At 36.9% G+C, this 12903-nt stretch overlaps 1 protein-coding gene across 1 annotated transcript; it reads left to right on the forward strand.

The window, feature by feature from the left end:
- The first annotated feature begins 301 nt into the window (after window positions 1-301).
- On the forward strand, window positions 302-12482 carry Nipal1 (NIPA like domain containing 1). Its single transcript, XM_027937609.2, has 6 exons — window positions 302-344; window positions 3996-4262; window positions 6529-6585; window positions 9072-9162; window positions 11189-11349; window positions 11854-12482. The coding sequence occupies exons 1-6, from the start codon at window positions 302-304 to the stop codon at window positions 12480-12482; spliced, it is 1248 nt and encodes a 415-aa protein (XP_027793410.1).
- Window positions 12483-12903: the final 421 nt, after the last annotated feature.

A 12903-nucleotide genomic window follows, 5' to 3' on the forward strand; every position in this document is an offset into this window, starting at 1 on the left:
ATATAGAAGACTATATTTTCTTTAAAAATGGTTATTTACAAACAGAACACATCAAAGAGTCTTCATTAGCGTAAAAAGTTTCATTCCGAAATATCGATCTCGAGATGATAGAGGAAAAATCAAAACATAATCATCTAAGTTTATCCAAAAAAGTTCTTAAATCCAATTTAAAATGTAAGTATCAGGCTGTTTACAAGAAATGAAATTAACAGGAGATGTAGCTCAGTAGTAGAGCACTTTCTTAGAATGTGCAAAGCACTGGATTTGGTTCCCAGCATATTTTAAAAACAAATCTTAATCCATGGCGATGTACACCTGTAATCTCAGCTACTCAGAAGAATCAGGTAGGACGATTGCTGGTTCAATGCCAGCCTGGGAAATTCATGCTACTTCTGAAGGAAATAGTCTACCATAGCATCATCCTGGGCAGGGTTGGAGTGTGTCCCAGCTCCAAGGGCCTGATTTGCAGCGGGTTGTGGCTGAGCTTGTAACCCTGTTCCAAATGTCAAAACAACAGGCCTGTTAGGATTAGCTGGTTCTTGAGAGTGGTGTTTCAGGAGGGGGCTGAAAGAGTCCCGCCAAAGCTCTGCTTTTCTCAAGACACAGGCAATACGCACTCTACCAGCACCTGGCTCAGTACTCCTGATTTCATTCTGAGATCCATGATTAAGTCCATAGTTTTAACTAGAGCTGTCAGTATCAGACAGAGAGATTCTAATGTCAGTTTTGCCATAGTCATGTGGTACCTTTGCCATAGTCATGTGGTACCAGCCTTTAGGCCTCTGTTCATTCAAATCATTACTCAATATTGAGAAAAATAATAAATTAATGAAGTTATATGTGCTTCCTCCTGAAAGGAGTATAAATTCAATTCCAAAGTTATACTTAAACCCAGCCTCAGCAATTTAGCATGGCCTTAAGGAACTTAGTAAGACTCTGTCTCTAACTAAAACATAAAAAGGGCTAGGGATGTGGCTCAGTGGTTAAATGCCCCTGGATTCAATCTCTGGTGCAAAAAAAAAAAGTTTTCTACTACTGAGCTACATTTCCTGTCACTATAGAGGGATATTGAAACTGTCTATTAAAATAAACAACTAATATAATAGACTTTGTCTTTCTATGCTAAATAAAGTCTGGATTAAACTCCCTGCAATAGGACTTTGCTTGCTCAGATCTTCAGAAGCCAACCTTGATTTGAGATAGCTTTGATTCCTCTAAAACACTGAACTCTCTGCCCACACACCCTACTTCTGCCATCTCTCCTCTGTGCCACTGCACACCCATCAATCCACCATTCACTCCGTCCCTCCTTCAGTCACATCTGCTCTGGGCTCTCTGCCTGACATATGCCCAAAACATAGAGCAATCCAAGTGTTAGGATCTGCAATCTGACAAGATTTTACTTGTCCTGTCATGAAACTCAAAACATTCATGTCTGCCACTTAAAAATGAGAACTTGGAAAATGCAACAAAGATGATTTGCTCTCCCTTATCACCCTCTGCCCCCACACCCCCTAAAATGTCAGAAACATTTTGCTATGTCAACAACTTAGAAGGAATATTGTTTCCCTGGAATGAGATCCACCCACCCTGGTTTCAGAGATGGAAGTTTTGAAATGGTTATGTTAACTACATAGTAAATGACACAAATACAGCCGTGGAATTCACTGGAAAGCCAATTCAGACGTTTTCTCAGGAATGAATGTAATCAAAATTCTTACTAACAAAAATATACACACTCATTTCCATTCCTGAAATTTAAATGAGATGAACAGTGGGCAGAACAAGACTACAAACAACCTACATGTGTATTCTCCAGTATTACAGAATATCCCTGAAAAAATATAATTAATTATTCTTTGAGTATTTAGAAGTTTTTGTTTTTCTAAGTTGATTAATTTACTTTAATTAGGTATACGTGACAGCAGACTGCATTTTGATTCATTGTACACAATTCCTGTACAACTTTACGTTTCTGTGGTTGTACACGATATAGCGTAACATCATATGTGCAGTCATACCTGTACCTAGGGTAATGATGTCCATCTCAGTCCACCATCTTTGCTGTCCCCATGTACCCTTCCTACCCACCCTACCCTTTGCTCAAAGTTCCTCCATTTTTCCCATGCCTCTCCCCTCCACATTATTTTAATTAGATATTAATTACTTTGCTTAGCATGATATTCTCCAACTCGGTCCATTTACCTGCAAATGCCATAATTTTATTCTTTTTTAATGCTGAGTAACATTCCATTGTGTATAGATACCACAGTTCCTTTATCTATTCATCTATTAAAGGGCATCTTCCACATTTGCTTCCATAGTTTAGCTACTGTGAATTGAGCTGCTATGAATATTTAGAAGTTTTGACTCAGAATTTATTCTGTATCTCTTAAGTAAAGTGAGTTAATTTCCAAATTAGTATGAAATAGTAGTCATGAAAACCTTGAATTTGCCAGGTACTGTGGTGTACACTTGTAATCCCAGCTACTAGGGAGGCTGAGGCATAAGGATTGCAAATTCAAGGCTAGCCTCAGCAACTTAGTGAAACCCTGTTACAAAAAAAAAAAAAATTAACGGCTGAGTGTGGTGGTACATGCCTGTAATCCCAGAGGCTTGGGAGGCTGAGGCAGGAGGACTGCATATTCAAAGCTAGCCTCAGCAATTTAGCAAGGTCTTAATGAACTTAGCAAGACCCGGTCTCTAACTAAAATATAAAAGGGGTTGGGGATGAGGCTCAGTGGTTAAACGCCCCTGGATTCAATCTCTGGTGCAGAAACAAAGCAAAACAAACAAAAAATCCAACCCTTGAATTTAATTATTTATTTTTTCATTTTCCAGATAGTTGTTTACTAACTTTGTTTATAGTAATATTCAGATGCCTTCATGATGCTTTGCCAGAGATGCCAGATCCACTTATGGAAGTTTTGTTGCTAAGACGTTATTTGATCTATCTTTTGTTGTTGCTTATATGCCTTCTTCAGATTTTTGAGACATAAAACTGAGTTCTTCATTCAATTCTAAAATTATATTTAATAATCTTCCTTTGCCCTTTTTTGTATAGAGTAACTCAAACTGGGAATTTTCCTTTTTTTGAAAGGAAAAAAAAACCCCTGAAAACAGAACATTTAGTGACAGCATCACCTTGTTGGTATCTGTTCAAGTGGCAAAGAGATTATAAAAATTTCTCATATATAGTAAGTCTTTTCATGCTGTATTTTAGTGTTTAGCTTCAAATTTTCAAGGCACTTACAATAATAGGTCTGGTTCACTGGCTTTGCATATTTATTTGGATCTTATTCTTAAAAAAGCCTATTCATGTTTAGTTCATTTTTTTCTATTAGATTCGGCTTTATTTTGGAGAAGCTGGATTAGTAGACCTAAAAACAGTCTTTTTTTTTTTCAGGAAAAGTTGTAAGGTAAGTTAAACCTACCTTAACACATGTTTTCTCAAATGCACAATTCATACTCCACCAAATGAGTTAACTGAATATCCTGTTATGGGGTAATTTATAGACCAGTGAGATTGCTGTGCCCTTTCCTATATTCCTGGGTCACAGCCCCTGCTTTCTGAGAGACAGGCTGGTTATGTTTAGCAGTGAAGTGACTTTGGGAGACTGGGATGAGTTGTTGAGGCCAAGTTGGGTCTACACAACCACTCACAGCTCCAGCAGGTTGCTGATCTGGTGGAGCAAAGACCCAAGTATTGCCAGATCTTCCAACTTACAAGGATTCCAGACTTTCATATAAAATCTCTCATTTTTAAATGATGACAACTAAACAATTTTAAATCATTTTTCAGAACATGTTCAAACCAAAACAACAATGTCTATAGTTCTGTAGACCACCTGTTGAGTACTGCCCTACTTGCAGTTAAAAAAAAAAAAGAAAGAAAAAAAGTATTTTTATAATGTCCACTCAAGTCTATGTTTCTTGCAGAAAGCATTAGTATGTTTCCCTTTTATTGATGACATTTCTCTCTTTCCTTTTTCCAGGCTATGTGCTATCTCTGGTCTGTCAGAACTCCTCCCAGTCTTGGTGTGAGATCCCAAATGTGTCGCAGCTGCAAGCTTCTTCTATCCTTTATGGAAACCTGAATTCCAGCACAACCAACTGGAGCATTTCAGCAAATGTAGAAAACAAATACAATCTTTATGTGGGCTTGCTACTGGCCATATGTTCTAGCATTTTTATTGGCTCTAGCTTCATTTTGAAAAAGAAGGGACTCTTGCAACTGGCCAATAAGGGTGTTACTAGAGCAGGTAAGGAACACATGCAAATAATGAATTCAAGTTTCTAATTACAGAAATAATTCCATCGTGAGACCACAATGCTACAGTCATGATCATTGATTCCGTTTATCTAAGCCTGTGTGTCCTTGATTGAGCCAGCTGTCTCCCTGCAGTCTCTGACCTCCTACATAGAGTGGCTCCTGCTACCTCTCCAGCTTCTTCCTGTGCCACCCTCCCACTCTTCTTTCACATTCTTGGAATAGACCAGCCTCTTTCCCACCCTGAGGTCTTTTTCACTGGTCTGGAACTCTCTGCTTCCTGCCCACTGAGCTGACTCACCCTCCAGACTTTGGCTTGAATTTCACTACCCGGGAAAGGCCATCCTGGACCATCCTGTCTGGGAAGGTCTCCCCACCTGCATCCCCTGCTGCTCTCCATCATTGCATAACAGTTTCCTTTCTTGGAGTTATGTGTGTATTGTTTATTTACTTATTGTTAAGAGGATTACTTGTTTATTGGTGGTAGAGAGGAACAAGAGAGGAACCTTTCTTTGCACAACATTTTTGATACCTGATAAATATTTCTTCATCTCTGAATGGACAGCAATAGAATTAGTCCACCATTTATACTGACATTTCAGATACTAAATAAGCACAACCAGACTATCCTTTAAGTCATGAATCTTCTATTCCTTTTCATCAAATGTAAGTCCTAAATTAAATATTTTTCTAAGGTCCAAATGGAAAAATAAATTAGTACAAATTATGCAAACAAGTTTCTGAAACAGTACTATTGAGAGTGATATTTGTACCTTCAGAAAACAAAAACATACTATATTAGTATATAAAACAATTTAGTATTAGCATTAAAATAGATACAGTAATAAAAGATTATTGAAAATTTACAGGTGGACTCAATTACATATCAAATTCTAATATATGATTTTTAAAAGTGACATTTCCAACAAGTAAGCACAATGAATTATTAAATTAAGAATATTCACATTAAGTGGAAAAAAGTAGAGGAGAAAAATGTGAGAGGTCTACTTTATACTATTCAGCAAAATAAATTCCAGATCATTTAGGGTTAAATTTAAAATAAAATAATTTTTTGAAAACCTAAAAGAAGTCCTTTTTATAAGCATAAAAATGACAAAGAACCTATTTTATGTAAAGGAAGAGATTTTCTGGTTTGGCAAAAAAAAAAAAAAAAGAAAGAAAAAGAAAAAAGTACATGTGCACACAGTGAAAATACCATAGCTGAAACTCCAGAGCAAATGATTTATCAATAAGGGGGAATTACGAAATTATTGACAAAAAGTAGTTAGGTTCTATAATATAAAAACAGTGACTTGCAGTCAACAAGAAAATTAGTGCCCTAACAGAAAATAGGCAAAGCTCATAGACGGGAAACACAAAATCAGAAATGCAAATGAAAACAGAAGAAATGTGAATTGTCAATAAACATACATAAGTAAATATTATTTTACTAGGACCCAGAAGATACTAACTATGCAAATAAGGTTCAATATTGTAAGATGATTCTAATTTTTTCATTTGCGAATTTTGTAAGGAGAAAATTCTAAATAACCATGGTTAAACTGCTTTTGCAATTTATAGCATACATGTCCTATTGTTTAATTATAACAAAGTCATCAAGGTCCAATTCAGGGAGTTAAGCAAATTAAAATTGAGAAAATCCCATTTTCTATAGCAAACATACAACAGTGCCTTCAGGTTGCAGGAAGGTGATTGAATTCTTGAGGACAGTTGTTTGTCCTTTTATATAGCTTTAGACAGAAGCTCAACTTCATTATGCTAAGGTAAAGAATAAGTGGAGTCCATCTGCCTAATGCTTGTTTCCTTTTATGGACTGATCCAAACTTCAAAAGCTTTCATGTCAAGCATCCTCTTCCTCAAAAGGTAACCAGCGTCATTTACAATTTAGGATTTTTTGTTTTAAATTTAAACCATGGCCAAAAAAAAAAATATTCAGAGTATATCACATTTAATGTCCATACCTCTGCCTGAGATAAATGCAATGGACCTGATGACTAAAATTTCCTACCAAAACAAACAAACAACAACAACAAAAAAAGCTTTCTGTAGAAATAAAAAATGAAGTGACATAATGGAAAGCTTCAAAAGATCTTTGGAAATGACCAAGTTAGTAAGCTCAAAGATTTTTAGATTGTGACTTTTTCAACAGTAATCGAGTGTCTTTACCCATTGTCAATTGTTCTACCCTTTTTTTCTCTAATTTGGAACCTAATTTTTATTTTTGGTGTTTTTCCTAGGACAAGGTGGACATTCTTACCTCAAGGAATGGGTGTGGTGGGCAGGATTACTATCAAGTAAGTTCTTAAGGAGAGAATCGTGTTTACTTGTAAAATGATAAATCCATTACATGGAATTTTTCAAAATTAATTTTTCTTCCTGACAAGGATGGAATTTACGTCTAAAAGTTATGTGTGGTATAACGTATTACCTTATACAGAATAGTAATAACAACAACCATTATTGTTACGATGTCTGTATCTATGTGTGTAATATATGGATTATTTTTTACTCACCACCCCCTCCTCTCAATACTGTTCTGGAACACAAAGGGGAAAGTTGATATTTGAAATATTAATATAAGCTCACAAATTTCTGATTTATTTTTTTCATGCAAAGTGAGAAAGGTGCTTTCCATCCATATTTTCCCAGCTCCTTATGTGAATCCATGACTATCCTAGCTGCATATTTCTCAGGAATGTGTACATTTTCCTTGCAAGGACCAAACATGGATAAATTAAGGGATCCTTTGTTGACACTGGAAAAAATGGGGGAGAAGATGAAAGTGGTTGGCACAACTTCTCCCAGACTTGCTTTCAGGATCAAAGGAGACTTGGCAGCTGTGAAGGCGCTTTCTAAATGCTAATGTAATGTCTTCACAGAAGGAAGACTTGTCCCCCTCCACCCCTTCCGCTGTTTCACCCTTGCTCTTGCCTTCTCTGAACTTTCTTAAATCCCAAGCTTGAAACCTCCAAAGAAAGGACACTATGAATGGTAGCTTCACACCACTCACTAATCACTTTCTTCTGCAGTCAGAAGTCTTCATGGTTCCCTATATTTCCCCAAACCAAGTAACACGTTTCAGTATTTCATTATTTGCAAGATCCTTATAAGAAGGAACTTGGGTCCATTTCCTTAAAAAGGGGTGGAGGCGTGGAATCCAAAAGGTGATGAATAAAACATATTTAAGTTTGTGTAGCCCTTTTGGTATTTTTGGGGGGGGGGGCGGTTACCAGAGATTGAACTAAGGGGCACTCAGCCACTGAGCCACCTCCCCAGCCCTATTTTGTATTTTATTTAGAGACAGATTCTCACTGAGTTGCTTAGCACTTTGCTTTTGCTGAGGCTGGCTTTGAACTCCCCATCCTCCTGCCTCATCTTCCCAAGCCACTGGGATTACAGGCATGCCACCCTTTTGGTTTTTAAGATACTTGCCCATCCATTTCCTTACTTTAGTTGAATCAAGGACTATACTGAGAAGATTCCAGGTAGATATGTGAACGATTCTCTTGTTTTTCTTTCTTGCATCTCCTCAGCCTGTACTCACACTTTAGAATGAGAATAGAAGGTGACTATTTTATGGCTGCATTTGCTATTGCACTCTCACAATGTAAAAACGTTGATGCTGGTATTAAGAGAGAAAAGTATACATTAGAGATTGCGTCTAGTGACAAACGTGGTACCTTAATCATGGGGTCAATGTTTTCCTGGAATGCTGTCCATAAAGATGAGAAAATAAGCAATTTAAAGTATTCTAAAAAAGTTTAGTGTTCTGAGAAAAATGCCATAATTTGTTTTTTGCTAGAATAGTCTTCTAATTGCTCTGTAACTTTAGAGTTTCTTATAGCGCTTTCTTAATGCTGGGTCCTCCTTTAGGTTGGGGGAAGGAGTGGGAAGGGTTAGCAAAGCAGCCAAAGAAAGGGAAAAAGAAAACGTAGGCACTCGCACTAGTCTGCAGTAGTGTTATTTTATCTCTCCACAACAACCATTTGCTTGGTGTCGTTTGCCAGCATGAAATACTACATTCTCTGGGCAAGTGTCCAGTTATGATCTGTGAGAATAACTTGGCTCCAAAACAAGAGCCTAGCTCTAGGAGGGATTTCCCTCACTCCAGGAATTGTTTGCACCACACTGCCTCATGGAAGTGTAGAGTTCCTCAGATAAGGAAAAGATGACATTCTGGAGCACTTCCTTAGGACTTTAAAACAGCTGCTTGGATCTTCCTGAGCTACTGAGCTTCTGTTACTTGCTACAGATCATCTGTAATTCAAGATGCCTGATGTCATAGGCCTGGGGTAGGGATTTCTTAGCTCTCCCCTATGTTGACACTAGCTCTTCACAAAGCCTTCTAATTTTACAGATTGTTGTTGTCATTGTTGTTCTTAATTTGCCACAAAGAGAGATTCAAGAATGTCAAGTAGATGTTCTTGAGCAAATGGAATAACTCTCAGATTATTCCAAAGCCACCACTATTAGATTTCATCAGAGTGACCAAATATGTTTTCAGGACTGAAATAACTAAAATTAATTCTACTTAAAATCATTTGGAATATTTATTCATTTGTCACCAGTAGTAGAGTTTATATCACCAGGTATATTGAGTTTATCTGACTCCCTTAATATTAATCTTTTCCCACTGTCTATAAAAAAATGAAATCATTTGTTTTAGCTAGATCTTTGAGTGTCTTTGAGCTGAAAGTCCACTGTTTTGTGAGAGTCATTTGTTTTTCTCTTCTGATAAATAAATTCATCTCATATATCAATACTTCAACTTGCTTTCTAGTGGGAGCAGGAGAGGCTGCAAATTTTGCAGCTTACGCATTTGCACCTGCCACCTTGGTCACCCCACTGGGAGCTCTGAGTGTTCTTATAAGGTAGGTGAGCAATAAGGAGCTTGGCTTCTATAGGTATTTTTATAACATGGTCCACTTAAACCATAAGAAACATTGCTGAATACACCTCAAAAAGAAAAAAAAAGATTAGACTAACCTGGGCTCTGAAAGCATAAAAGACTCAAAATAATTTCTGGGGCCCCAGGGAAGCTTTGAACAAGTCACTTAATCTTAGTTTCCTCATTTGTAAAATATGGATTAAATAAATGATTTTTCTTGGACTATGGATGTAGTTGAAAGTAGAACACTGTGCAAGGCCTTGGATTTGATTCCCAGCACCAGGGGAAAAGCATTCTTGCCTAAAAAAAAAAAGCAATCACAAATTAAATTGAGAAGACTCCAAAAAACAGGAAGAAATAGATTATCATATTGTTATTTTAAAAAAAACATGAGAGAGTAAGCTTGCTTTGTGATGATTCAGTGAAGCCTAACAGAGTTTTGTATTTGTTTACTCTTTTAACTCTGACCTGAATACATTTACAGAGTCCTTTTAATCCTTTCTGTTGTCATAGTGGTGAATGACTATAGAGGACTTTAAAAGGCATAGCATTTGGGCATAGCATAGACCTTTAAAAGGCATAGCATTCTCACTAAAATGCTGTGTTGTCTGCTTTATACTTCTGTTTGCAGACCTGGTATATTCTTTTAGTGCTGTTAACAGGAATTATTTTTATCTTTTGTAGTGTGTGGATCTGATGTTTCTAAGGTGATCTGTATTATGATCCCAAATGAATGGATCCAGTGAGCCCATACACTCTTTTATTTCATAACTATCATTTCGTTTTTCATTCATTATCAACATTTACTATAAAATTTATGATTTGGCCTCACCATTTATCTTCACCGTCTTTAATGGATTGTTATGACAACTAAGAGTTAATACACATAAAGCACTTAAAACACTGGTCTGATGTTTTCACTGGGGTTGCAGTCCCACAAGTGGCCACATGAGGGAGACTCTAGGCAAGCCACAGGCTTGGGAGAAGATGGGCACCATTAATTTCATTTGTGCAAGTGCCAGAGCGTCAGAGGAAGGAGACTGATATGCTGAAGCCCCCATTAGACCTACTGGTGGAGCAACAGGATGGCATACTCTAATATCATCATGGTAGTGCCAATCTGAAGCTTCCTGAGGTCAAGGCACTAATAACAATTAAAGCATTGAGAGTATTGTCTGGGTGAAAGTGCTAAGGTAGTAGCAGGTAATAAGGAAGTATTTCAATATTTTTATGATCTCCATGGTTGTACTAGTGCTTACTAGCTACATATCAGCTCTAAGCAGAGTAACTCTTCTTAGTATATATCCTTCTTTGAAATTTTCATGGGCACACATAATCTAAGTGTACTGGTTGAGTCCAAAAATCCAGAATCCACAATGCTCCAGAATTAGAAACTTTTCAAGCATGGACATGATGCCACAAGTGGAAAATTCCACATGTGACCTCATCAGATGGGTTGCAGTAAAAATGTAGGCACACCCAAAATATTGTATAAAATTCCCTCCAGCCTATGCACACTAGATATATATGGAACACAAATGAATTTTATGTTTAGATTTGGGTCTCCTCCCCCAAGAGATCTCATTTCATATATGCAAGATTCCAAAATATGTAAATAAGTAGAATTGGAAGCATTTCTAATCTTAAGTATTTCAGATAGGGATAGTCAATCTGTATCGTGCCAGTAAGACATAAAAGACCTTTGGCTTTGCTTGGCTTTACAGGAGATGTTACAATTGAAAATGAATTGATCGGAACTCTTAGAAGGTCAGGGATGTTGACAGGAATATAAAAGTCTGTGATAACTCTTCAGATATAAAAGCAACAAAGCAGAATTAATTAACCATCACTTCTGAGTTTAAAACTAACTCAGATTTTTCAGTGTCATTTAGTATGTTTCAAGCCAATTTACTGGAATACAGAGTGGCAGGTACTGACTGGAATTCTGAGCTACTATAGAATCAAAAGGCAATTCAACTATAGTGATTTGCTTTTTTCTCTCCCAACAGTGCCATCTTGTCTTCCTATTTTTTAAATGAGCATTTGAACATTCATGGGAAAATGGGCTGCATATTAAGTATATTGGGGTCAACTGTGATGGTTATCCATGCCCCACAAGAAGAGGAAGTCACTTCTTTGCATGAAATGGAAATGAAATTGAGAGATCCAGGTCTGTGATTCAGCATAAAGAAACACTTAAAGTCTGCTCCCTTTTCCTTCTTCATCAAATGATATTTATAACAATATTATAGTAGGCTTCCTACAAGTCTTCATGTGGGTTGTGAAATACAAAAAATTTTGCTTGTTACAAGTCTTCTGAAAGGAACACAGTTTATTTTTGTATTAATTCTTCCCCCTCTATACAATGAAAAAGAGAGAGAGGAAGAGTAGGGGCAAAAGATTTATCGTTAAACTCAAAGTTTTGCCATTTCTTGCCCATATAAAAATCAAAGGGACAATACTTGCCCTATCTCACAGTGTTATCGGTGAGATTCAAATGATATATTTGTAAAAGTCCTTTATAAAATAATGTGAATAATGCAATTTGATGCTACTTTTAATTTAATCTCACTTCTATTTCTAAAATATCTATGCTCTCAAATTCAGGACTAACAAGAAAGATCATGATTCTGTTAACATTTTCTGAAGTCTAATTCTGTTCTCTTTCTGACAGGATTTGTTTCCTTTGCTGTGATCATAACTGTGATCTCCTTGGTGCTGATTTTGATTGTGGCCCCCAGGAAAGGACAGACCAACATATTGGTCTATATATCAATCTGTTCTTTGATTGGAGCATTTTCAGTTTCTTCTGTCAAGGGCCTGGGAATTGCCATTAAGGAACTACTAGAGTGGAAGCCAGTTTACAAGAATCCCCTGGTCTTTGTTTTGCTGGCTGTACTTGTGCTCTCAGTAACTACACAGATTAACTATCTCAACAAAGCACTGGATACTTTTAATACGTCTCTGGTGACCCCCATCTATTATGTCTTCTTCACCTCCATGGTAGTGACTTGCTCTGCCATCTTATTCCAGGAGTGGTATGGTATGAATGCTGGAGATGTCATCGGGACCCTGAGTGGGTTCTTCACCATTATCAATGGCATTTTCCTTCTACATGCTTTTAAAAATACTGACATTACCTGGAGTGAACTGACATCCTCTGCTAAGAAAGACATCCTTTCTCCAAATGGCAACGAGAACAGTTATGTTTTACTAGAGAACTTAGAAAGTTTGACCCCAGGATATGATGATGATGTCACCTTATTTAGCAGGACTGAAGATCAGAGTCCCCATAAAGCCTGAATTGTAACTAACATTAGATACTCGAAGAAGAGAAAGAAGATTTATTCTCGAAAGGAAACAGGGAAAGTTAGTGTTTTTAAAGTTTGGTACCTTAGATCTAAGTCCAAGTTCCATGAAATTTGAAAGTCAAGACCTGATATTCCTCCCAAGGATTTCTGCATGTTTTCACTGCTGAAAACTTTGAAATATCCCTTAAGCCTAAAAGAAGTCCAGGAGTTATATTTGTCTCATAATAATCTTTTTCTTCTGGTCACAATGGATTTGACTCTGCCAGGTGGCTCTTCACTTCTCTGGTAACTATTCTTAGATTCATAGTAATTCATAAAGCTAACTATGTTCTAATAAACAGAGTACCAATCACCAGGCATTGATGAGTCATAATCTCAAATTATTAAAACTGAGAAGAGAGAACTCTTGTGTT

Source organism: Marmota flaviventris, chromosome 7 (assembly GCF_047511675.1).
Source record: "Marmota flaviventris isolate mMarFla1 chromosome 7, mMarFla1.hap1, whole genome shotgun sequence".
NCBI lineage: Eukaryota > Metazoa > Chordata > Mammalia > Rodentia > Sciuridae > Marmota > Marmota flaviventris.